At 44.4% G+C, this 22687-nt stretch overlaps 1 protein-coding gene across 2 annotated transcripts; it reads left to right on the forward strand.

Moving 5' to 3' along the window:
* Positions 1–363: 363 nt before the first annotated feature.
* hapln1a (hyaluronan and proteoglycan link protein 1a) lies at positions 364–18086 on the forward strand. Of its 2 annotated transcripts, none has more exons than XM_052105470.1 (4): positions 364–604; positions 15255–15584; positions 16600–16926; positions 17399–18086. In XM_052105470.1, the coding sequence occupies exons 1-4, from the start codon at positions 541–543 to the stop codon at positions 17683–17685; spliced, it is 1008 nt and encodes a 335-aa protein (XP_051961430.1). In that variant the 5' UTR covers positions 364–540; the 3' UTR covers positions 17686–18086. The 2 variants fall into 2 exon arrangements, with proteins under 2 accessions (XP_051961430.1, XP_051961439.1); XM_052105479.1 differs by having other exon boundaries at positions 16624–16926.
* The last annotated feature ends 4601 nt before the right edge of the window (positions 18087–22687 follow it).

Consider the following 22687-nt stretch of genomic DNA (forward strand, 5'->3'; position numbering starts at 1 on the left):
GAATGGATATATTTGGAGGGATATTCAGATTTTTTTCTCACGTCCTTCCAAACCAGTAATGTGTTATAGACCATCACATTATCAGTGAGAGAGTTTATCTGAGTTTAAAGACATTTTAGATAAACTTTGTATAAAACTTGCTATGCATAATGTAGCCAGCACAAACAATACATTGCAGTCCACACATGCCACATCTCCTCTTAAATCTAAGCAGAGAACCATTAATGGAGGAAAAGGGCAGCAGTTCTTAAATGAGGGAGTCTGCACACAAAAAAAGTAGGGTGATGGGCTCGCTCTCTGAGGGGAGTGGGGGTGGCCACAATTGGCCAAGGCTTCAATATAAGCCTTTTGTATGGACCTCTGAGGAGCCCAACATTTCTTGTGGCACATCTACCAACACCTTCACCTCTTCATCGACAACAACGGGAAGAGTGTTTTGTCTGTACTCTCAATTTTTGTTACCTGATTTCACTTATTTTTACCCCTTCTTTTTTAATTGTTTTTCCAGTTAAGAGGCTTTTAGGCAAAAAAGATAAAAAGATGCTTGCCCTGTTTTTCTTGGCGTTACTTACTACTAGTCTAAATCTACATATTGGAGCACAAGGTAAGAAACACTTATGATGCTTTTGTGCATGAATGGATGGATGGATGGATAGATGGATGGATGAATTTACTGTTCAGCATGCATATGAAGCATGTGAGTGTGGAGGATGATTTTAATAAAACTCAAAGATCCACACTGCACAGAAGAAACTGCTCATAACAGAAAAAAAATATGTCATTTAGTGTAACAGTCTGATGAGAATGAATAATAAGACAAAAAAATAAGAATAATATATTTTAAAAGGAAAAACTATTTACCGTGTATGAATGTACTAATTTCCTCAATGTGATTAATTCAACAATGCAATCCCAATAAATCCTGTTGAATTGTAAAATACACCAAGACACCTCCCTTTATACACATGCACACAAACACACACACAAATATTCTCATCATCTATCCATTGGTTTTGCTTCAGGACACAGATTTTACAATGGACATCATGTGGTAACCCTACACAATACAAAATTTTACAATTCACAACAAAAAAAAACTGTGGTTGTCACAAACCATGTTTATTCTCTCTGCAAGCGAACCCGTATTTTAAGTAATCTTTTTTTATTTTCTGGTGGTGCCTTTTTGGGCTATATGCTAAGTGACGGAGTTGAAGCAAAATTCAAAAGAGCTTGGCCTCTGAGGTCAAATACAAAAAATAATAAAGCATTGTCTCCTTCCTTTTACAAGTTTATAAGTCTATTTATTTTGCTCTCCTAACTATTTACAATTAGATGTTTAGTTGCATTTTATTATTTGCATTTAGCATTGTTTTTTCCTGTAGTTTGTGACCCTATTAGAAAATATTCGGGTCACAACCCACTAGTTCCGATCTAAAACATCTGACAAAGGTAATTTAACAGTTGTTTAACGGTATTTAGCAGTTGACAATTAGTGGGGAAGGGAAGCTGTCACAGAACTGAGCATGAAATCTGTGTGCAGATGTACAGTAATACCTTTTCCTTTGCTTCTGTTGGCCAATGATGTCATGAGTTTGGTAATGGCAACTCACGTTTAGGAGCCACACAGTGGACCTTTTTGTGCCCCGTTTGCAGCTGTGTGTTTGAGACTACGGGAATTGCCAGATCCTCTAACTTCACACAATTAATTTAGTCAAACTGATGCCACTGAGTATATGTAATCTGTCAAGAACCAGTGCAAGATTAACAGCCCCTTGCTAAACAGTCCAAATGACTCTATCTTTTCCCTCTGAGACCATTACGTCTTAAAAGTCGGTGGGTTTGCTTGGATTGGGCTTGGTCTGGGCTGGGGCTCAGGGAGAAGAGGTGGGGACAGGAGGCAGGAGGGAAAGTTTTGTATGGTTTAGAGCTCTTAGCGACTGCTCAAGACAGGCCTGATTCATGGATGCTCTGCTCAAGGCATAATGCAGCCATTAGTCAATGATGACTGAAACGGGTGGGGGGTGATTGAGAAAGAGAATGGCTTTGTGTGTGAGGGTAGAGAGAAATGGGGTGATAGTGTGGAACTGAGAAAGAGGCTTTAAAATAAACTGACTTTAACACATAAAAGAATGGAAGAGAGAGCCTACATGTCAATGCACAAGTAGGATGGTTATGAGAGAGGGGGTCCCATCCCAGCTGTGTGCAATAACTCATGTTCATGCCTCATGCTGATCTCCACTTGCTTAGCAAAGTTTTGGAAGTAAATGTAGCCATTAGGACTGTTGAACCCATCTGAGAGGGAGTATTTCCATGTGAGGCATGTATACACAGATGTGGAGGACTAATCAGTGTTTCCATGCATTTAGGATTGTTTTGAGTTTGTTGCATCTTAAAGGGCTCCAAAGCCACAGTTTATAAAGCAGATGCATTCAAGCTGCCAATGGGCGCCAAAAACATATATATATTAAATTACCATGTTGAATGTCTGTGTTAATGTACATTTATGTCAGCCTCACTGTTTCTGTTGCAGTTTACAGCTATTTCGGATGACTTTGTTTTATAACCAATTTTCCCCTACTGCTTTTTGATCTGATATGAGTCTTGCCTGCTTTTCTCTCTGCATCACTATCTTGTTTTACACTCTTACTTTTATTTTTTTGTCAAGCATAATTTCTTTTTAAATGTGTTTATTTCAGAAATGTAAAATCAGACATCAAATACGTTTTTACCTAAATATTCTTGAATTTATATGACACATGGTCAATTTAATGCAGCTACACTATTATGTTTACACCAAACACACACACAAACCTTTCATGATTATTAATTCTCTAGTCAGTCCAAATTTTATGTATGAGTGCTTCTTTTGTTCCATATTGTCTGTATCAATTATAATATTTTCCACTAAAAATATATACATTTCATAATCTATCCTGTCTCACACCAAATTGATGTGTACTTGGTGGTCAGGAAAGAGGCACCTTTAAATATTTAAAATACTGCAGTGCTTCCATTCTGCCAGGCAAATGTAAACACTTTCCTTCTATTTGCTTATGAAAGCAAGAATAATGGGTGGGTAGAAATGGGGGATGGGGTGCCGTAGGAATTGGGTATATGGAGAAGTTTATGGGTATGTGGGTTTGGGTTGAAATTTGAGAGGTTGAAAAATGAGCAAAACTGATTCAAAATCTCCCCATCAATGACATTTTGTATATTTTCTACCCCCCAAAAAAGAGCTCTTTCTTTTAATCTTTTGTGTGTGGAGCTCAGTTCCAAAAAGCTTAGTTGTAAATTTCAGAAACTGGTAGCTGCTGTCATCACTGTAGAGTGTGCTTAATCATTTGATGAACTCATTTGTTTCCTCTGTTTCCAGCTTGTAACATTGGCACACTGTGTCCTAAGTGAGAGTTTATTAGGAATAAAGTGTGAGAGAGAGTGCGTGACTCACACTAAAGTGGTAAATGGTATCTGATCTGAAAATGAATGTAAGAGCTTCTTGAAAAATGTAGATTTTAGTTTTAGGATTCTCTCATCAGTTGCTCATAAATTTTATAACATGCTCTTTTAATGTAGTTATTGATCAGTGAAACAGATGGCGGATGACTCCACTCATAGTAAAAACAGGTGGCAGGACAGTTACTTAGTTGGGGAGGTTCATGATCAGTTGAGTTCAGGGTAATAGTAGGCTAAGGTAAGTTTGAAGCAAAAGGTAAAAAATTATGAGTGCCTGCTAAATATTTCCATCTCAGGTTCAAACATGTGGAAAAGGTTTTCTTAGTTGGAAAGACTTTCCTTTAAGGAAAAGCTTTGGTGTGGTTAAGACACCATGTGGTAATGCTACTTCTTTGTGTAATGGTTAAATTGTAGAACATGCTGTTCAGAAGTATAACAGAGCCTGTGCACATGTAATTAAGTACGATTCTGGAAAGTCACAGGCAGAAAAACAATAAAATGGTTGAAGATATTCTTCATTTACACCTTCCATCATTAAGGCACTTCCTGTACAGCATGATCAAGGAGGAAATTTACATATATATCTTTAGAAGGTTTATGTACCCTGAAATCAACCCCATACTGCAAACTTTCAGTGCTGTCCCCCATGACACAGTTTTTCATCAATTAGAACATGGTCCCATTGGAACCAGGAAGTAATCACGTTAACATCAACAATGATGTGTAATTTGAAGGTTGCATTTTCCCTCTATTATTAAATTTTTACTCCAGATAGTTAGGTTTAGGGATGGGATTTGGGTTAGGTGGTAGAGTTCATAAAATATGCATTCCTGTTTTAGATCAATTACAGCTAAAATTAAAACTCGAATTTGGCACCACTCTGTTGTCAAATTCACAGTGTGACCAGTCTGTCCTGTAACTCAATGCATTGTGCCTGATCAATGTCTAAGTTTCTTGAAAAAACTGTCAGAAGGTTCATTAGGTATTTAGGTAAATTAGGTGTCATTAGGAACTGTAATCTGGTAAATTAGGTGTCATTAGGCAGACAGATGCTGTTCTCTTACGAGAGGTTCTCTCGTATTGCGTAAGCTAGTTTACGCTACGGGAAAGATTCATCTTTTCTGAGATATTGAAGCCAAAAAATTATCCTTAATTTTTGTATCCATTGTCAACGCAGTGCGGCAGCTGCAGACCTTGAGCGGGCTAGCTAGCGAGCTCATAGGTTGCTCTGCGGCAACTGCTGCAGCCTATAGACGAGCTTGGGAGAACTCGCATCCAATGAGAGAGCGCCCGCGCTCACTGCATCAAAGCCCGCCAAAATGGGCGTGACTAGAGTGCATATAAGCGTAGTTCAGTAGGCTGGAACCCTGATTTTCATCTCTTCAGCTGAGCTCTTCGCATCTCTGAACTGGAAGCCGTCGCCGCTCAAGGGGCATCAAGCAAGCGTGGACAGCGCCGAAGAAGCCGGCCGTCTTCGCCACCTTCAGCCGTCCTGCGAGCTACGCCATCCGGCGACGTATCCTTTTAAAGCAAGCTAGTTCTTACGAACTTCACAAAAGAGTACTGAGCGTCTTTTAAAGATGCCTCGCTCCACTTGCGCCTCATGCCGCCCCTCTCAGCACCGGAGACCGCCACGCCATCTGGCGCTCTCTGCCTGGGACTGGGGCATGCAGAGCTCGCCCTCGCTGAAGGCGGATGCGATCTCTGCGAGGAGCTTCGATGTCGACCCAGCGGGCTCGACTCGAAGCAGTCAGGACCGAAGCCAGCGCCGCCTTCCATTCAGCCGCGCAGAAAAAGCGCCGCTCTCAAAGGCTGCCGGAACCAGTGGTAGAAGCGATTGCCTCGCCGAGCCCCTCCTCGAGCATCGCCTTCACCCTACCCGCCCACCGGACGCCAGCGCAGTTGCCGCCGAGCGGCTGCTCTGCTGCCATCTCGGACGAAGAAGCGGAGGATAAGGGCTGTTCCATCATGGCTTCGGACAGCGAGGAGTGGTCAGGCTGGCCAAGCTGCATCTGCTCTGCATTCCATGGCCGTCTTACAGACAGAGGCTGTTTCAGATCTGACTAGCCGACATGGGAGAAGCTGAACGCACTATGCGCCGCTCTCTCTGTCCGGTCTCTTCGGTTCCGCGGTGAGTGGCATTGTTGACCGTTTCTCGAAGCCCAAGCCATGAATCTCTTTCTGCCTCGTCGCGCTAGCTCCTCTGCAGGCCGCCCACGTGACCAGCCTCCTGCACGAGCCTCTTCACAGTGCCCAGCTCAACAAGCCAGACTTCTCAGCGTCGACAGGGTGGCCGCCCTCGATCAGGCTCAGACAGCCGCCGCGAGACCGCCGCCCCTGCGGGCCTCGGCCTAAGATTGTACTGAAACCTGAGCAACCGAAATCCTCCTAGCGTTGTTGAGAAAATGACGGCTCAGTCCCGCCACGGCCGGACCACCGTCAAAGCTTCGCCCCCTGTCAGTCCCCTTCTCTCAGGCTACTGCAGTGGTGGATTCAGCAGCCAACAAGCCGGTGATACTACCCGTTTGCCTGCACTCAAACGCCGTTTTCACGGCGACCCAAAGAAATCTTGTAAAGAGTAAACATGCCTTATGTGTAGAAAATGTGCCCACAATCCAGTGCTCACCCCTACACACATTACACGTCCCATGTCCCTATCAGAACACAGTCACATAAAGCGGTTATGACCCGCTCGAGTGTTAGGGTTAATAAGCACGCCCATTCTCTGGCCGCTCTGTCACACGACCAGCCTTATGTGTACAAAATGTGCCCACAATTCAGTGTTCACCTCTACGCACAAGCATTACACGTTCCGTGTCCCCATCAGAGCACACTCAAAAGCGGTTACGAACCACTCGAGTGTTAGAGTCAATAAATGCGCTCACGAATACGTGCGCGCGCCCATTCTCTGCCCGCTCTGTCACACGGCCAGCAAACACTTCTCTGTATGTAAGTCCCGTGCCCGTGGCTATGCTTGTGCATCACTTAACAGACGTGACTCTTTCCCCATTCACCTCAATCGGGAAGTCACTCACAGAACAGCCTGTCCATGCTGTCTGCGAACAGTCCAGCATAAGCACAGTAAGCGGCTCACACATTCTGTTCAGCTGCTGTATGCGGCAATCAGAGCGATTTGGCCATTCACCCTCTAACATTACGCTTCAAAGCATGGGAAGATATTCCAGGGATATCCGAATGGGTGTTAAGCACAATAAAACAGGGCTATTTGCTACAGTTCGATCGCCGTCCTCCTTGCTTCAGAGCGCGGCTCGAAACTACTGTGAACACGGAAGCAGCGTGCATGCTTCGTTCAGAAATAGCAAACCTTCTGTGCAAAAGGGCCATAGAGAGAGTGCCGCCTCCCCTGAGGCCTGTTTTACAGTCATTATTTTCTTGTCCCCAAGAAAGACGGTGGCCTCAGACCAATATTAGATCTCAGGGTTTTGAACAAAGCGCTTGCAAAAAGACCGTTTGCAACCAGCAAACTCCTCGCGCATGTGCGCCAGGGGGACTGGTTTATTTCTCTCGATCTGAAAAATGCATACTTTCAGATTCAGATAAATCCCCGTCACAGGCCATTCTTGAGATTCGCCTTTGACGGCCAGGTTTATCAATACACCGTCCTTCCGTTCGGCCTGTCCTTAGCACCCCTTACTTTCACAAAGTGCATGGACGCGGCGCTCGCACCCCTGCGGAGTCAGGGTTTGCGAATTCTGAACTATTTGGACGATTGGCTGATTTTGGCACAATCACATACGGAGCTTCTGTCTCACAGGACAGTTCTCCTCAGTCATCTGAACAGTTTGGGCCTTGCAGTCAATTGGACCAAGAGCTCACTACAGCCCAGTCAGGCAATTTCCTTCCTTGGACTAGAACTATACGACTAGCCGCGTCATTTCAGATGAACAGCCTCACACCTCTGAAGAAATTTCAGAGAGTGCTAGGCTGCATGGCCTCAGCCGCAGCAGTACTTCAGCTGGGTTTACTGCACATGCGCCCGCTTCAGCATTGACTAAACACCTGCACGTCTTGCCGGGCTTGGGCCACAGGCTGCCAGCCCATCAAGGTGACTCAGACCTGTATTTCAGCTCTGCAGCCCTGGACAGTGGCCGAATTGTATCAGTGGGGAGTGACATTGGGAGCTGTATCTCGCCGAAAAGTCATCTCGACAGACGCGTCCAACACGGGTTGGAGCGCCGTCTCGCGAGGGCTCTCCGGTTTCGGCCTATGGTCAGTTCAGGAAAAGCTCCTTCACATAAATTGTCTGGAAATGATAGCGGTCGAGTACGCGCATGCGCTTTCTCCGGTCATTCAGGGTCACCACGTCCTGGTCCGTTCGGACAACAGATCTGTGGTATCCTACCTAAACCGTCAGGGCGGTGTCAGATCCAGGAACCTCTTCCATCTGACAAAACGCATACTGAGTTGGTCCCAGTGCCACCGGCGCTCGCTGAGGGCGACGCACGTGCCAGGCCATCTGAACGACGGCCCGGACAGACTGTCCAGAGACAATATTCCCCCAGGGAAATGGTCCCTGCACGCTCAAACAGTCCAGACGTTATGGCACCTATTCGGCAGAGCAGAGATAGACTTCTTTGCGTCCAAAGAGAACTCTCACTGCCCAATATTTTTCTCGAAAAGCGAGGATGCGCTGGCCCAGGACTGGCCCAGACGCCCGCTTTATGCCTTCCCTCCCGTCTCGCTATTGCCACAGGTAATGCAGAGGATCAGGGAAACGTGTCACTCTGTGCTCCTCATAGCCCCGCGTTGGGAGAATCAGACATGGTTCCCGGAGCTTACGCAGCTGTCACTGACAGCGCCGTGGCCCATCCCAGTGAGAGCAGATCTCCTCTCTCAAGCTCGCGGCACAATCTGGCATTCCCACCCAGAGCTGGGGCTGCATGCGTGGGTGATCAACGACTACCCGTCGCTCTGCCAGAAGGAGTAATAAACACCATCATACACGCTAGAGCCCCTTCCACGAGAAGACTCTATGCGTCAAAATGGTCTGTGTTCTCAAAATGGTGCACCGACAGAGACCTGGACCCGCGGACATGTGGGGTGTCGTTGCTGCTCCTATTTCTACAAGAGCTGCTGGATAAGGGCGATCCCCATCCACGCTCAAAGTGTATGTGGCGGCCGTTGTGGCGTTCGCTGAACCCCTGCACGGCCAGTCATGGGGTAAAAATGAGCTGGTCATCCGCTTCCTCAGGGGAGCTAGAAGGATGAACCCCCCGCACCCCCCATCGGTTCCTATCTGGGATCTTTCTATAGTTCTCGAAACTATGAAAGCCCCCCCCTTTCGAACCACTTCAATCCGTGGATTTGAAATACCTTTCACTCAAAACCGTTTTTCTGACTGCCCTGTCATCAGTCAAACGTGTGGGAGACCTTCACATGCTGTCTGTCAGCGCTGCGTGTCTTGAGTTTGTACCAAGTGACTCCAAGGTCATTTTAAAGCCTAGACACGGCTATGTTCCCAAGGTGATCGGTACTCCTTTCAGAGCACAGGTCATTTCCCTATCGGCGCTGCCAGCACCCGATAGCGAACGCGACGCCAATCTCCTTTGCCCGGTCAGAGCACTGAGATTGTATACAGTGATTGTGGTGGCTCAGTGGTTAAGGCTCAGGGTTACTGACCAGAAGGTTGGGGGTTCAAGCCCCAGCACCACCAAGATGCCACTGTTGGGCCCTTGAGCAAGGCAGGTTGCTCCAGGGGGGACTGTCCCTGTAATAAGTGCACTGTAAGTCGCTTTGGATAAAAGTGTCTGCCAAATGCATAAATGTAAATGTAAATGTAAATACTGCGTGCTCCGCCGCTTTCAGACGCTCTGAGCAGCTTTTCGTTTCGTTCAGAGGGCGCACCAAATGTCTCGCCGCCTCGAAACAGACACTATCTAGATGGATAGTGGACGCTATTGCTGCTGCATACGCGTCAAAAGACCTGCCATGCCCGTAGGGCATTAGGGCTCACTCCACTAGAGGCATGGCATCCTCGTGGGCATGGTCCAGCGGGATTTCCATTCACGACATATGTGTGGCAGCGGGATGGACTTCCCCCTCCACCTTTGTCAGATTTTACAATATGGAAGTGCCCGCTCTGCAGGCAAAACTACTAGCGGTTTAATATGCTACAGCTCCCCTGGTGAGCTGCACTGATGGGACACATTCCACACAGACCGGCACCGCCGCTCTGTCGTTCCCTTCCCACTATGTGCTTATGTATTACACAATCAATGACCCGCATTCTTGCCGGCCAAATATTATTTCCCCACTCATAAGGGCTCCCCGGGTCCCCCTTAATTCCCTGGGGCTCATACAGTGGACGCTTGGCGCGACGGCGTTGACAATGGGTTCCCGTAGTGTAAGCTAGCTTACGCAATACGAGAGAACCTCTCGTGAAGAGAACGTGTCGGTTACCTAACGTAACCTCGGTTCTCTCTAGATGAGGGAACGAGTATTGCGTAGTCGGCCGTGTCTCACGCCAAGAGCGACTTTTACGCTTCAGTCAATGAAAACCAGGGTTCCAGCCTACTGAACTACGCTTATATGCACTCTAGTCACGCCCATTTTGGCGGGCTTTGATGCAGTGAGCGCGCGGACGCCTCTCATTGGATGCGAGTTTGCCCAAGCTCGTCTATAGGCTGCAGCAGTTGCCGCAGAGCAACCTATGAGCTCGCTAGCTAGCCCTCTCAAGGTCTGCAGCTGCCGCACTGCGTTGACAATGGATACAAAAATTAAGGATAATTTTTTGGCTTCAATATCTCAGAAAAGATTAATCTTTCCCATAGCGTAAGCTAGCTTACGCAATACTCGTTCCCTCACGAGTATTGCGTAGCCGGCCGTGCTCACGCCAAGAGCGACTTTTCGCTTCAGTCAATGAAAACCAGGGTTCCAGCCTACGAACTACGCTTATATGCACTCTAGTCACGCCCATTTTGGCGGGCTTTGATGCAGTGAGCGCGCGGACGCCTCTCATTGGATGCGAGTTTGCCCAAGCTCGTCTATAGGCTGCAGCAGTTGCCGCAGAGCAACCTATGAGCTCGCTAGCTAGCCCGCTCAAGGTCTGCAGCTGCCGCACTGCGTTGACAATGGATACAAAAATTAAGGATAATTTTTTGGCTTCAATATCTCAGAAAAGATTAATCTTTCCCATAGCGTAAGCTAGCTTACGCAATACTCGTTCCCTCATCTAGAGAGAACCGAGGTTACGTTAGGTAACCGATACGTTTTACAGTGTAGATTACTAAAAGTGAAGTGTTTTCACAACAGTGTTTTCACAACAAGCTACTTTTTCCAGCGAGTGCTACACCGCTTTTTTGTCACATATTGTGCACGCAGTAACCGTACGTTCACTCTGGCTGCCCTGCCTTCAATGCTCGAGGACGCTCGTGGACGCTCTGACGTAGTTGAAATAGGCGGCAATGTTTGTTCAGAATGCTTTGTTTTGTGAACTATATTTAAAGGGGCCACAATTTAAGCATACAGACATGTCGACCATTTACTTTTTGCCGACCTATCACAAGTAGCGTATATCCTTATGAACTCTTTAAAATGTGAAAATAAGAAATTGATCGATGGCAGAAAGTAATTAAAATTATAGTTGTTTGTTATCAAAATAAAATACATTTGTAATAATAACTGTGGTCTTGGTTGTTTTATATCCCTGTAAGCAAACAGGGACAGATCATATATTACTGGGAAACCCGCTACGGCAATAATTAGTTTCTCCTCCATTTTATCTTCAGAACTAATGTTTGGTGTGAACCAAAGTTTACATTATTGTGTTCTCTAGACTTCGCTAGAGCGGAGCACTTCTATATTTCAATAGGTTGCCACCTAACCGCGTCACAGCTCAGTACCATACTGTTGACTGCACTTGAACTTTCATCTGACGCCCACACCGCCCAAGACTCGCCGCGCCGCTTCTTGCCGCCGAGAGACGTTGGCTGTCATTAAAAATGAATGACTTCCGGTCGATTTGACGCTCTCGCCGCCTCTGGTCTGAACGCACGGTAATACAGCCAAGTGTCACGATTCCCTTGTTGTCTGCCCTGGGTTTCACTTGTCATTGTTAAATGTACTACACTTCCCAGAATCCACCTGCCATCACCACTGCCATTTTGTTCATTGTTCTCATCTGTGTCTAATTCAGTCATCACTCCCTGGTTAGTTAAGCCCTGCTTTTTGTTCACTCCTTGTCGTTCACTGAATGTTGTCAAGCCTGATCTGTGTTTCCCTGCCTGAGTTCTTAGTTTATGTTTGTTTCCCCATTGAGGGTTTTTCCTTTGTGTTTGTTTTGTATTTTGTTAATAATAAAGAAGCCTGCATTTAGATCCTCTCTCCTCGCTGCCTCATTCCTAACAGAACGAACGACCAACTATGGATCTAGCAGGGTTCCTCATGGAGCTGACACAGGCAGACTTGACTGTCCGGGAGTTCTCCTACTTTTTCACCAACGTGGCCAGTTGCACCGGCTGGGATGACCACACTCTGAAGGTGGCGTACCGGTTCGGTGTTCCCAAACACCGGTGGTGGGAACTCCCGGAGACCGGAGACTGCACCTGGCGGGAGTACGTGGGACTCATCTTGGAGGAGTTCGCTGCCGGGGAACCACCTCTCCAGATCCCAGCTCCCGCCTCTGGGCTTTCCTCTCCAGCCACGGTGAGTGAGCCAACCCCCACGCCTGCCGTGGTCAACGAACCAGCGCTGCTAACTTCATCCGCCCGGAGGAGGAGAAGAAAGGCCTCTGCTCTCCAGCCTCCGCTAACCACGGCCAACCAGCCAATGCCTGCAGCCCCGAAGGTCAGTGAACCAGCGCCTGTAGCCTCTGATGTCAGTGAGCCAGCGCCTGTAGCCCCCGATGTCAGTGAGCCAGCGCCTGTAGCCTCCGATGTCAGTGAGCCAGCGCCTGTAGCCTCCGATGTCAGTGAGCCAGCGCCTGTAGCCTCCGATGTCCCTGAGCCAGCGCCTGTAGCCTTGACCGTCCAAGAGCCAGTATCCAGGGCTCCTCCTCCCGAGCCTCCCAGGGCTCCTCCTCCCGAGCCTCCCGGGGCTCCGCCTCCCGAGCCTCCCGAGCCTCCCAGGGCTCTGCCTCTTAAGTCTCCCGAGCCTCCCAGGGCTCCGCCTCCCGAGCTTTCCAGAGCTCCGCCTCCTGAGCTTTCCCGAGCCTCCCGAGCTTTCCAGAGCTCCACCTCCCGAGCTTTCCAGAGCTCAGCCTCCCAGGCTTCCTAGAGCTTGGCCTCTCGAGCCTTCCGGGGCTCCGCCTCTCGAGCCTCTCGAGCCTCCCAGGGCTCCGCCTCTCAAGCCTCTCAAGCCTCCCAGGGCTCCGCCTCTAGAGCCTCCTACGGTGCCACTTTCCTCAGCTCCGCCTCCCGAGCCTCCTATGGCTCCCCCTCCAGAGCCTTCCAGGGCTTCGCCTCCTGAGCCTCCCTCAGTTCTGCCTCCTGAGCCTCCCTCAGTTCTACCTCCTGAGCCTCCCACGGCTCCGCCCCCTGAGGCCTCTGAGCCTCCAGAGCCTCCTACAGCTCTGCCTCTCGAGCCTCCTACGACTCCGCCCTCAGAGCCTCCAGAGCCTCCTACGGCTCCGCCTCCCGAGCCTCCAGAGCCTCCTACGGCTCTGCCTCCAGAGCCTCCCGAGCCCCCTACGGCTCCGCCTCCCGAGCCTTCCAGGTCACCGCCTCTAGGGCCTCCTCCCAGGCCTCCTGACCCGGCCCCTGACCTGTGGCCTCCTCCCAGGCCCCCTGACCCAGTCCCTGTCCTGTGGCCTCCTCCCAGGGCCCCTGTTCCTGACGGGTGGCCAGCTCCCAGGCCTCCTGACCCTGTTCTTGCCCGGTGGCCAGCTCCCAGACCACCTGACCCTGTTCCCGTCCTGTGGCCTCCTCCCAGGTTCCCCAAACCTGTCCTTGCCCTGTGGCCAGCTCCCAGGCCTCCTGAACCTATCCTTGCCTGGTGGCCAGCTCCCAGACCACCTGAACTCTGGAAGCCGCTCCTTTGAGGGGGGCTATGTCACAATTCCCTTGTTGTCTGCCCTGGGTTTCACTTGTCATTGTTAAATGTACTACACTTCCCAGAATCCACCTGCCATCACCACTGCCATTTTGTTCATTGTTCTCACCTGTGTCTAATTCAGTCATCACTCCCTGGTTAGTTAAGCCCTGCTTTTTGTTCACTCCTTGTCGTTCGCTGAATGTTGTCAAGCCTGATCTGTGTTTCCCTGCCTGAGTTCTTAGTTTATGTTTGTTTCCCCATCGAGGGTTTTTCCTTTGTGTTTGTTTTGTATTTTGTTAATAATAAAGAAGCCTGCAATTAGATCCTCTCTCCTCGCTGCCTCATTCCTAACACCAAGACAGTAATCAAACGAACGTATATAATTCATACTCTTTTGCACATATGAAGCATTGGGAAGTACCATGCTATACATGGAATAAATTATTTTTATAAAAAAAAACAAAAAAACAAAAAACAAAAAGGGAAATCAAGGGAAAATGGAGAGAAACAGTTTGGTCAATGGAAGTGGTATTGGTTTTATTATATAAATAATTTGTAATGTTATAATTGCAGTTCATACTAGGTGCTTGTTTCATTTTAAATTGTAGGCAAGTCCTTGGGACAAAAACTGTGTTTGTCTATTTTAGTTTATGTGCTACCAAAGATAAATATGTGACAACAGATGTAGTAGCACACCCTAAATTATAAATCAGTCTGGTCTTAGAAAATAAGTCTTTGTTTCTCAGATTGATGGGCCACAAAACTATTAGTAATAGCCATGCTTACAAAAAATCAACTGGAATAGATTAAAGATAAACCTTTAATCTTACTTGATAATGTGGCATACACAGGCATTTAGTAAAATTTCTCACTTGAATGATGATACAGGTTGAATGATTTAGCAAAAAGCATCTGCAGACATTTTAAACCATGGAGAAATGGAGACTGGTTGGTGCCTAAAGCAAAATGTAATCATGTCTGCTGCACAATGGACACTTTGATAATAGATTGTACCAGATGAGGAGAAATCTTGGGTCATTTTTAGTTTCCTTGACACAAGGAACTGTGACGAATCGGGGCCTCTAGGACTCAAGCAGAGATCCGGAAACATCCTCAAGAGCCAAATGAGACAATTATGCCCCTAACCACAAACAGACACAGCAACTACTACCAGAAATGTATACACAGCATCTACAATCAGAACATTTAGATTTATGAGGAGAACATCTGTCTTAATAGTTTGAAAAAATTTCATTCAAAATGGGACAATCCTTGGTAAGACATTTCATGAAAACAGATGAGCCACAGTGTGTTTCCAAACAGATCAGTTGATTCCAGTGAACCATAATTCGATTATTTCCTGCAGTTGTGGTTTGTGTAGCACTGTGTCTTTCAGTTTGGTGTTCATCACAAAGTTATGCAGATTGTAGAATTATTCTCAAAACCTTAACACAAAATATATGGATGACCATAAAATCAAATTAACAGTGGATGATTCAGTGTAATGACAACTTTAGTATATGATCACTAAACTGTGTTGTATCAAGTAAATGTCAAATAAAGCAATAAGCCACAAAAGGCTGTGTGAGTGAAAACATCTTGTATACATGCTGGAAGAAGCTGAGCTACAATTACTTTTGTTTTAAGTAAGTCTGTTTGTCTGAAATCAAACTGGTACACTTTCATATGACTAAAGCATTTACATGACACCGTAAAAAGACAAATTTGTAAATGTAAAACAAAGTTGACCTACTGTGTGGTGTCAGTGCATAGAAAGCCTTGTGAGAGACATCTCCATTGTTTATTTTCAGATAGTGGCTCAAGGATCAAGGTGTATGCCAACAGAGGTGACAATATCACTCTGCCTTGTCACCTGGAGGGTCAGACCAGTTTGTTCGGAAACAGAATCAAATGGACCAAAATTGAAGATGACTCTACAGAAACTGACGTGCTTATCTCCATGGGATTCCACAAGAAGACCTATGGAAATTTCCAAAGCCGTGTTTACCTGTTGGAGGCAGATAACAATGATGCAACTTTGGTTCTGACTGACATAAATCTGAAAGATTATGGTACCTATATATGTGAAGTCATTAATGGCTTGAATGACAAGACCATCGAAGTGGACCTTGAACTGCAAGGTAGCTTTTTTTGTTATTTCATGATGTGATACAACATTTAGTAGCTATTTGAGACAATAGTTAATTATTTACATAAAATTTTCAATTAGTAATTTAGAAGATGACTAACACAATAAAATGGAACCTTAAAACTGGAGTGTGTAATTTCTGTGCCACTATCATCACCAAACGGAATTGTAAAAATAATTTTCAAAACTATTCAAGAAATCCCCCCACCCCCATCTTTCCTTGCTTGTACAAGCAGGTAGTCCCTCCCCAAACTCACAGCATTGGTTGAGCCAATGTTACTGTTTTGCACTGTACAGGTCGTGCAAACACACTTTTTTGATAGTGTCACAGAGCCACAATATTAAACTTTTAGGTGAAATCATCCTAAACATGGTTTAAATTGGAATATTAGAATACACTTCAGTTTTAAAATTGCAACATAGTTATAACACAGTAGAGATTTCCAACACATAGTTTGTGTCTCTATTGACTGTTATGCAGCAGAAACAGAAATCTGAAGCACATTGCCTGTAAAAAGCATACTCTACATTTCATTAGTTGTGTTTCAGCTGTTCATTTCAGAGAACAGTCAGCTACTGTACAGATGCCCAGAGCTGCACATAAATGCTTTAAATGTTAAGAAGATATCCTCATTTGCTCATTCTCCAGCTAAATCTTTTGTTCTTGCTTTTGGCCAAGAGAACCATTGCAGACTTGGCTCCAGAGAAACAATGGGGATCTTTACACATAGAAGTGAGGTGCATGAGCATATTGAAAAAGGCTGGCACAACCATTGTTAAGATTTGAACAATGAAGTTGTAAAAAGCCTAAGCAATGCAATTAATTTATTTTCATTTAAATGCAGTTTTTCCCATGATTCTAACACTGTACAAAGAAAATATTTGAAACTAAGCAGTGAAGCACTGTAAAAGTAATAGGCTGTTACTAATATTGATCTCATTCGTTCATTGGTGTAGTGACTTCACCAAAGCGAGTTGATGTTAAACACAGCTGAACATTTCCTTAGGGGAAGATTCACTTTCATTCACAGGGGTTGTTTTCCCATACACACCTCTTCGGGGACGTTACAACCTTAACTTCCATGATGCCGAGGCTGCATGCCTGGAGCAGGATGCTGTGGTTGCCTCATTTGAGCAGCTCTATGAGGCATGGAGAGGTGGCCTGGATTGGTGCAATGCTGGCTGGCTGAATGATGGAACCGTGCAGTATCCAATCGTCAACCCCAGAGAGCCCTGCGGAGGCGCAAGGACTTCAGCTGGACTAAGAAACTATGGTCAGCAGGACAAGTCCAACAGTCGTTATGATGTGTTCTGCTTCACATCCAGCCTTAAAGGTGAGTTAAAGGGATAGTTTACCCAGAAATTATTATTTACTCACCCTCATGTCATTACAAAATGTTATGCTGTTAGTTTTTCATTTAACACAAGAAGATGAAAGAGCTGGGCTTCTTGAGAGAGAAATTATTAGCAAACTTAGGATGCAGCGGAAAATGTCCATGACCATAATGGAAGGAGTGGCAGCTGAAGGTTTGACTGGCCATATTTTGTTATATACTTTTCTGGGATTTTTTTCCAGAAACTAAGAACAGTCTGAAGGTCTATGCCAAGTTTGGTGGATTTAGCTTGAAAGCTGTAAGAGGAGCTACATTTAATATGTTTGGTCTTTGTTTAGGGATTTCGTAAAAAATCCTAATGAGGCTCAAATGTAGAACAGTAAGTTGGCTTTTTTAAGCCAACATAATTAAACACTACTTTCCATAGTGTCACAGCCCTAAAAACCCTCCATCTATCCCTTTTAAATCACAGGACACCTCTACTATCTGATCCAACCAAAGAAGCTGTCCTATGATGAGGCTGTCCAGGCATGCAAGAACAATGGAGCTGAGATTGCAAAGGTGGGCCATATCTACGCTGCCTGGAAGCTGCTGGGATACGACCGTTGTGATGCCGGTTGGTTGGCCGATGGTAGTGTTCGTTACCCGATTGCCAGGCCCAGGATGAACTGCAGCCCCACGGGGGCTGCCGTTCGCTTTGTTGGTTTCCCTGACAAAAAGCATAAGCTCTATGGGGTTTACTGCTATAAATCTCAGTAAAAAGTGAAACCACTTAATTTCTCATATCACCAACTAAAGAGCAACAATACCACATCAACACTTATGCAGGACCTTTTCCATGAACTAGCCATAACTGTGACATATATTACAGGGAGGGATACTGTAAAGACCAGTTTCACTATGTTACTTTCTCTATACTATTTGTAAACACAAGAGTTATTGTATCACTCATTTTCTTTTTTATATGGATTCATACATTATACATAGGAACAACAAAGCAACAGCATAAAAAAATGGCATGTGTTAAGGATATTCAGCTGGAATTATACTCATATAATTTTACAAATGTGAAAAAAGTGGGAATGGGAAAAAGTGTTAGTTTGTCAAGAATCAACTTGTGATTGGTCATTTTAACATTGCAATAAAATGTGTACACTATATACTATAAGCTTAACAAAATGTTTTTGAATCTTGCCTTAACAGAAAAGTAAATGCCACTATAAATGAATCAGACACCACTCTTTTCAGTCTAAAAACCTTACTTAAGATTTAAGTACTTACTTAAATGCATATTTCCTTAAAACTCTTTTTTTTTTCTTTTGTTGGTATATGACTGGACTGTGACCTACGTATCTACCTGAAATTCCGAATATTAGTGTCACCAGACTTTATTTTCATAACTAATTCTTTCACATAATTGCATTGTTTTATTTTAACACTTTTTTTCTACCTTGTTTTCACCATTTGTGATGCATTTTCTCAACTGTTACCTTTTCTCTTATGGTTTTTATCTTTAGAGGCACATTATTTCTCTCTCGCTCTCTTTTTTTTGTATTTGATGGCCTTGGTGAAGGTTTTTTTTTTATTATTTACTCTGAAAAGATGTTTAAACATGTTCTTCTCTGTATATAATTTAACAAGTATTTCATAACAGTTAGTGACATAATTTTACAAACTGCTGCATGTGAGTCATTGGACTTGTATTGTATTTGTATTTGCAGAGTAGTGCAAACAGAACTTAAACAGAGAGTCACGTCAGATTCTTTAAGGACCCAGTTGTCTATTTGCAACAACATTTCAAGACTAGCTTGAGCCTACCAGTTGCTTAAGTGTCACTCCTGAATATTTTATTGCCACTGCTCTCTAAAAGAAAGAGAGTGCAAACAAACAGAACTTAAAAGCCATGAATTTGCTGAGATCATGAATTAAGTTTACTTCATTCAAGCTGTTTCTAACAGTAACATTTGATTGCGATGACAGGCACAGTGTGAAGGACTTCACAAAAGAGAGATCTGTCTTTCCCAAATGCTACATTTATTACTTGCGACTTTCTATTGATATATGTTGTTTGTTTATGAGAGGAGAAAAGATGCTCCTTCTACAAATCAGCTTTGAACTTCAAAAGCCACAATGCACATATGTAAAATGTTGCTTCTGTTTTTGTTTTTGTTCTTCTTTTTTTTTTCATCCAAGGCACAGTGTACGATTTCTGAATCCAATTTCAAATGAATAATAATTATAATAAAATAATAATGACTGGTTGTATTATCCACTAAACTATGTTTTTATTCTAAAGTTTACATTTAAGTTTAGGCTTAAATTTCCCAATGCAAAACATATTGGGTTGAAATTACGTGAAATGAACTTCATGAGTAATATTTAATTTTCCATTGACTTTGGGTGCAGCGAGTCACTTTCATGAGAGCCAGAGTAACTAAAATAATAAAAATAATAATAATAATAACATACACAAACATGAAAATTGGAACATAGTATAAAATGCATGGACATATATATGAAGATAATTTTATGATCTGTAAGAATATAATTTTTTTTTATATGTATTTGTTTTGTTTATTTAGAATAGTCCTATCTAAACTTGAGATCTATCAGAAACTCAGAGCTCTGGGAAACATTTGCAGGAAAAGCATGTTATAAAATGTTATGTCACTAATTCAAACTCTTTTGACATGCAAATCAATCCCAGTTGTTTAAAAAAAAAGGATACATGCATGATTTCTGCAATGGAAAATGGCAAAATGTCTTCCAGTTTATACTGTATGTGAGAAAACCATGAGTAAAAATAATGATAAAGCAATACATGCAGGGGAATACATTCATGTGTAAAATTAAAACATGGCAGTGAGAAAATACAAGGCACTTCAAAGAGAAGGGTATAGCTACAGGTTTAGCTCCAAAAAGGGGCATGAGCTCCAAATCGGCGTTAAAGGTATAGGGAGCCCCTAACTTAACCCTTTCCCTAACCTTAACCCTTTTGGAGTTGGTGTAACTCCGTTTTGGAGTAACCCCACCCCCTTTTGGTGTAAACCATCCCCTTTTTTGAATAACCGCCCTCTTTTGGAGATTCTGCCCCCATTTGGAGGTCTGTAGCCTGCAGCTATACCTACTTGCACTTCAAAAGTCCATGGATCTGTTTTACTTTCTACATGTGACTTTGAACAAACTGTTTTTAAAAATATAATTCACACAGAAAAAAAAAATGCAATTTTACAACACATATTTTAAGTGCAATGTAACAAGATATATATGACAATTAAATTCAGTTAGGAATCTCTACATGGCGCAGCTGATAGGTCGAAAAGTACCCAATCAGAAGCTTTTCCCTTATGTCAAAAAATATAAAGCTGCTACTCATCACATGCAATACATCGGGAAATGGCTACAGCAGCACATTATGTGTAGCGGTATGTGTAGCGGTCTCATCCTTCATGGTTCACATGCCGACTTTCTAGGTTTCAAGTTCATAATCCTGGAGGACCAACTGAAACCTCAAGGTCTGACTTCTACGAGACAATGAGGACTTTACTTATTTAGATAAATAATAAATATAGAGAATAGGTGGAGATGGGTTGGGGGTGGGATGTCAGGAGAGTTGTCATGGGAAGCAGGTAATCAGCATTTTATATACTCCTTCTTACGGGCTGTGATTTGTCAGATTAAAATTAACATGCTCCTCCTGAACCTCTGTTAATTAACTCTATTTCAGTCATTCGAATGTTAATGTAACCCCCCAAAAAAAAAGCTGTATAGAGGGAGAGCTTTACACGTTTGTTTGAAGATGCGTTCTTGTACACTGGCTGGTCAAGAGGGGCTACACTGCGATTCAGTGGGAGACCTCCACTCATCATAGAAGTGGATGGGGTCATGGCATTTGCACGGGGAAGGTGAGAATGAGAGTTGGCTCATGCTGCGTTCGAAAGGGAGGGCTTAAACTGCGATACAAATGGGTAAGCCCAGCATCCATTGGAACGAGCTCCACTCTGCATCTGAAACAAAAAACCCATCCATTGCCTCAGAGGGGAGAGTCTGTGATATGAGGATGTGGATGAGCTTGTGCATTCGAATGGGTAAGCCCAGCATGCATCCGAACGTGGGTCCAATCTGCTTCCGAATGGAAAATCCAACACAGCGCTTCGAAAGGGAGAGCCAACTATATGTGTGAACATGTGTGGGCTTACGCAGCATTCAAATGCGAGGGCTCTTACTGCAATTTGAAATGGAGTTCTCTGGTTTAATATATAAATAGACACAAATACGAACACACGTACATGTACGTATGCACACCCATGCAAATACACAATCGTAAACGTGCGTACATGTACACATACGCATGCGTGCATGTAGGATGTATTGAGACGACGGCAGGTGGTCACATGAGTGATAGAGACAAGTGATACTAATAGGGGATTAGCTGATTAGTGATTGATGAGCTTTCCTGGTGTGGAAACAATTGAATCTGGTGTAGCTGTGAAATGCGTCTGAGGACTAGTGACCAAGAGATTGAATTTGTTGTTTGCCTGGGATGCCAGATTGGAGGAGGACTGATTTGAGGTGCTTTTGGAACCAGAATCTTGGCACTGCATGGCTATTATCATTGGGGAATAGCAGATCAAGAGGGGACTTAGATTGGTAAGGTTGGATGGGGGTTGACTTGTTCAAAATGTGAACTGAATGTCCCTTTTAACTTTATCTGTTTGCTTTGTTTAATGAAGAGTCAGATTTTTTGGTTTATCTATAATTTTGCAGGTCTGAGAAGGTGGGATGAATGTTGGGATCGAACTGTGTATTGACAGTGATTTCTGAGCAACACAGAATCACGTAGGCTAGGATAAACATAGTGTTGAGCATGCAAGCTGTGTTTACTGAATGGTTACCAAGACAGAGTGTGGTAAGGCATTTGATAAGATATCGATGGTTAGAGGCATTCTGGTGCCCGAACGTTTAATAAGCGGAACAATCTTTGGGGTTATTGATTGCTGGGGCGGACTTGCCGAATATAATGTATGGAAAAGCACACTGCTCGGATAGCATTTGGTGTTATCTGGTTAAATGCCTTTGAATTGGTTTAGGAATGGAATGAAATGAAATGGATAATATGCTGTAATAGAACCATCATTAAGTGCAGTATATATAATCCTACAAATTTTGTGAAGGAACGGGTTGACAGGAGTGCTAGATCCTGGTAAACTGCATTGGAACATCTGACATTCAGAGGCAGCCTCGTGCGAGGGCCTTCACTGGGTGGATGGTTTGGACGAAGGACCTTAATGTAGCTAAAGGGGGCAGTACCACTGATATTTGCATCTAATCAGCCAGTTTACAGGGGGAGTCTGAGGGCCTGATCCGTGTAGAAGGTTTATATTAAATGACCTGTGCACAGCCATAGGGTGTTGTACCGTGAGTGGTGGTGGCTTAGTTGGGTAAAGCACTTAACTGTTAAGCAGAAGGTTGACGGTTCAATCCCCACAGCTACCACCATTGTGTCCTTGAGCAAGGCACTTAACTCCAGGTTGCTCCAGGGGGATTGTCCCTGTAATAAGTGGATAAAAGCATCCCTGTAATAAGTGGGTAAAAGCATCTGCCAAATGCATAAATGTAAATGTACCGTAGGTATACGGTCAGATCGGCTGGCTTGCGGAGGTAACTTCACTCAGTTGTCTACCCAGAGATGGGGAAATATGGTGCTTTGAAAAGAACAAGAGGAGGTGGTGACCGCCATCTCCTGTAATGCGTACTGCAC

Source organism: Xyrauchen texanus, chromosome 3, assembly GCF_025860055.1.
Source record: "Xyrauchen texanus isolate HMW12.3.18 chromosome 3, RBS_HiC_50CHRs, whole genome shotgun sequence".
Lineage (NCBI taxonomy): Eukaryota > Metazoa > Chordata > Actinopteri > Cypriniformes > Catostomidae > Xyrauchen > Xyrauchen texanus.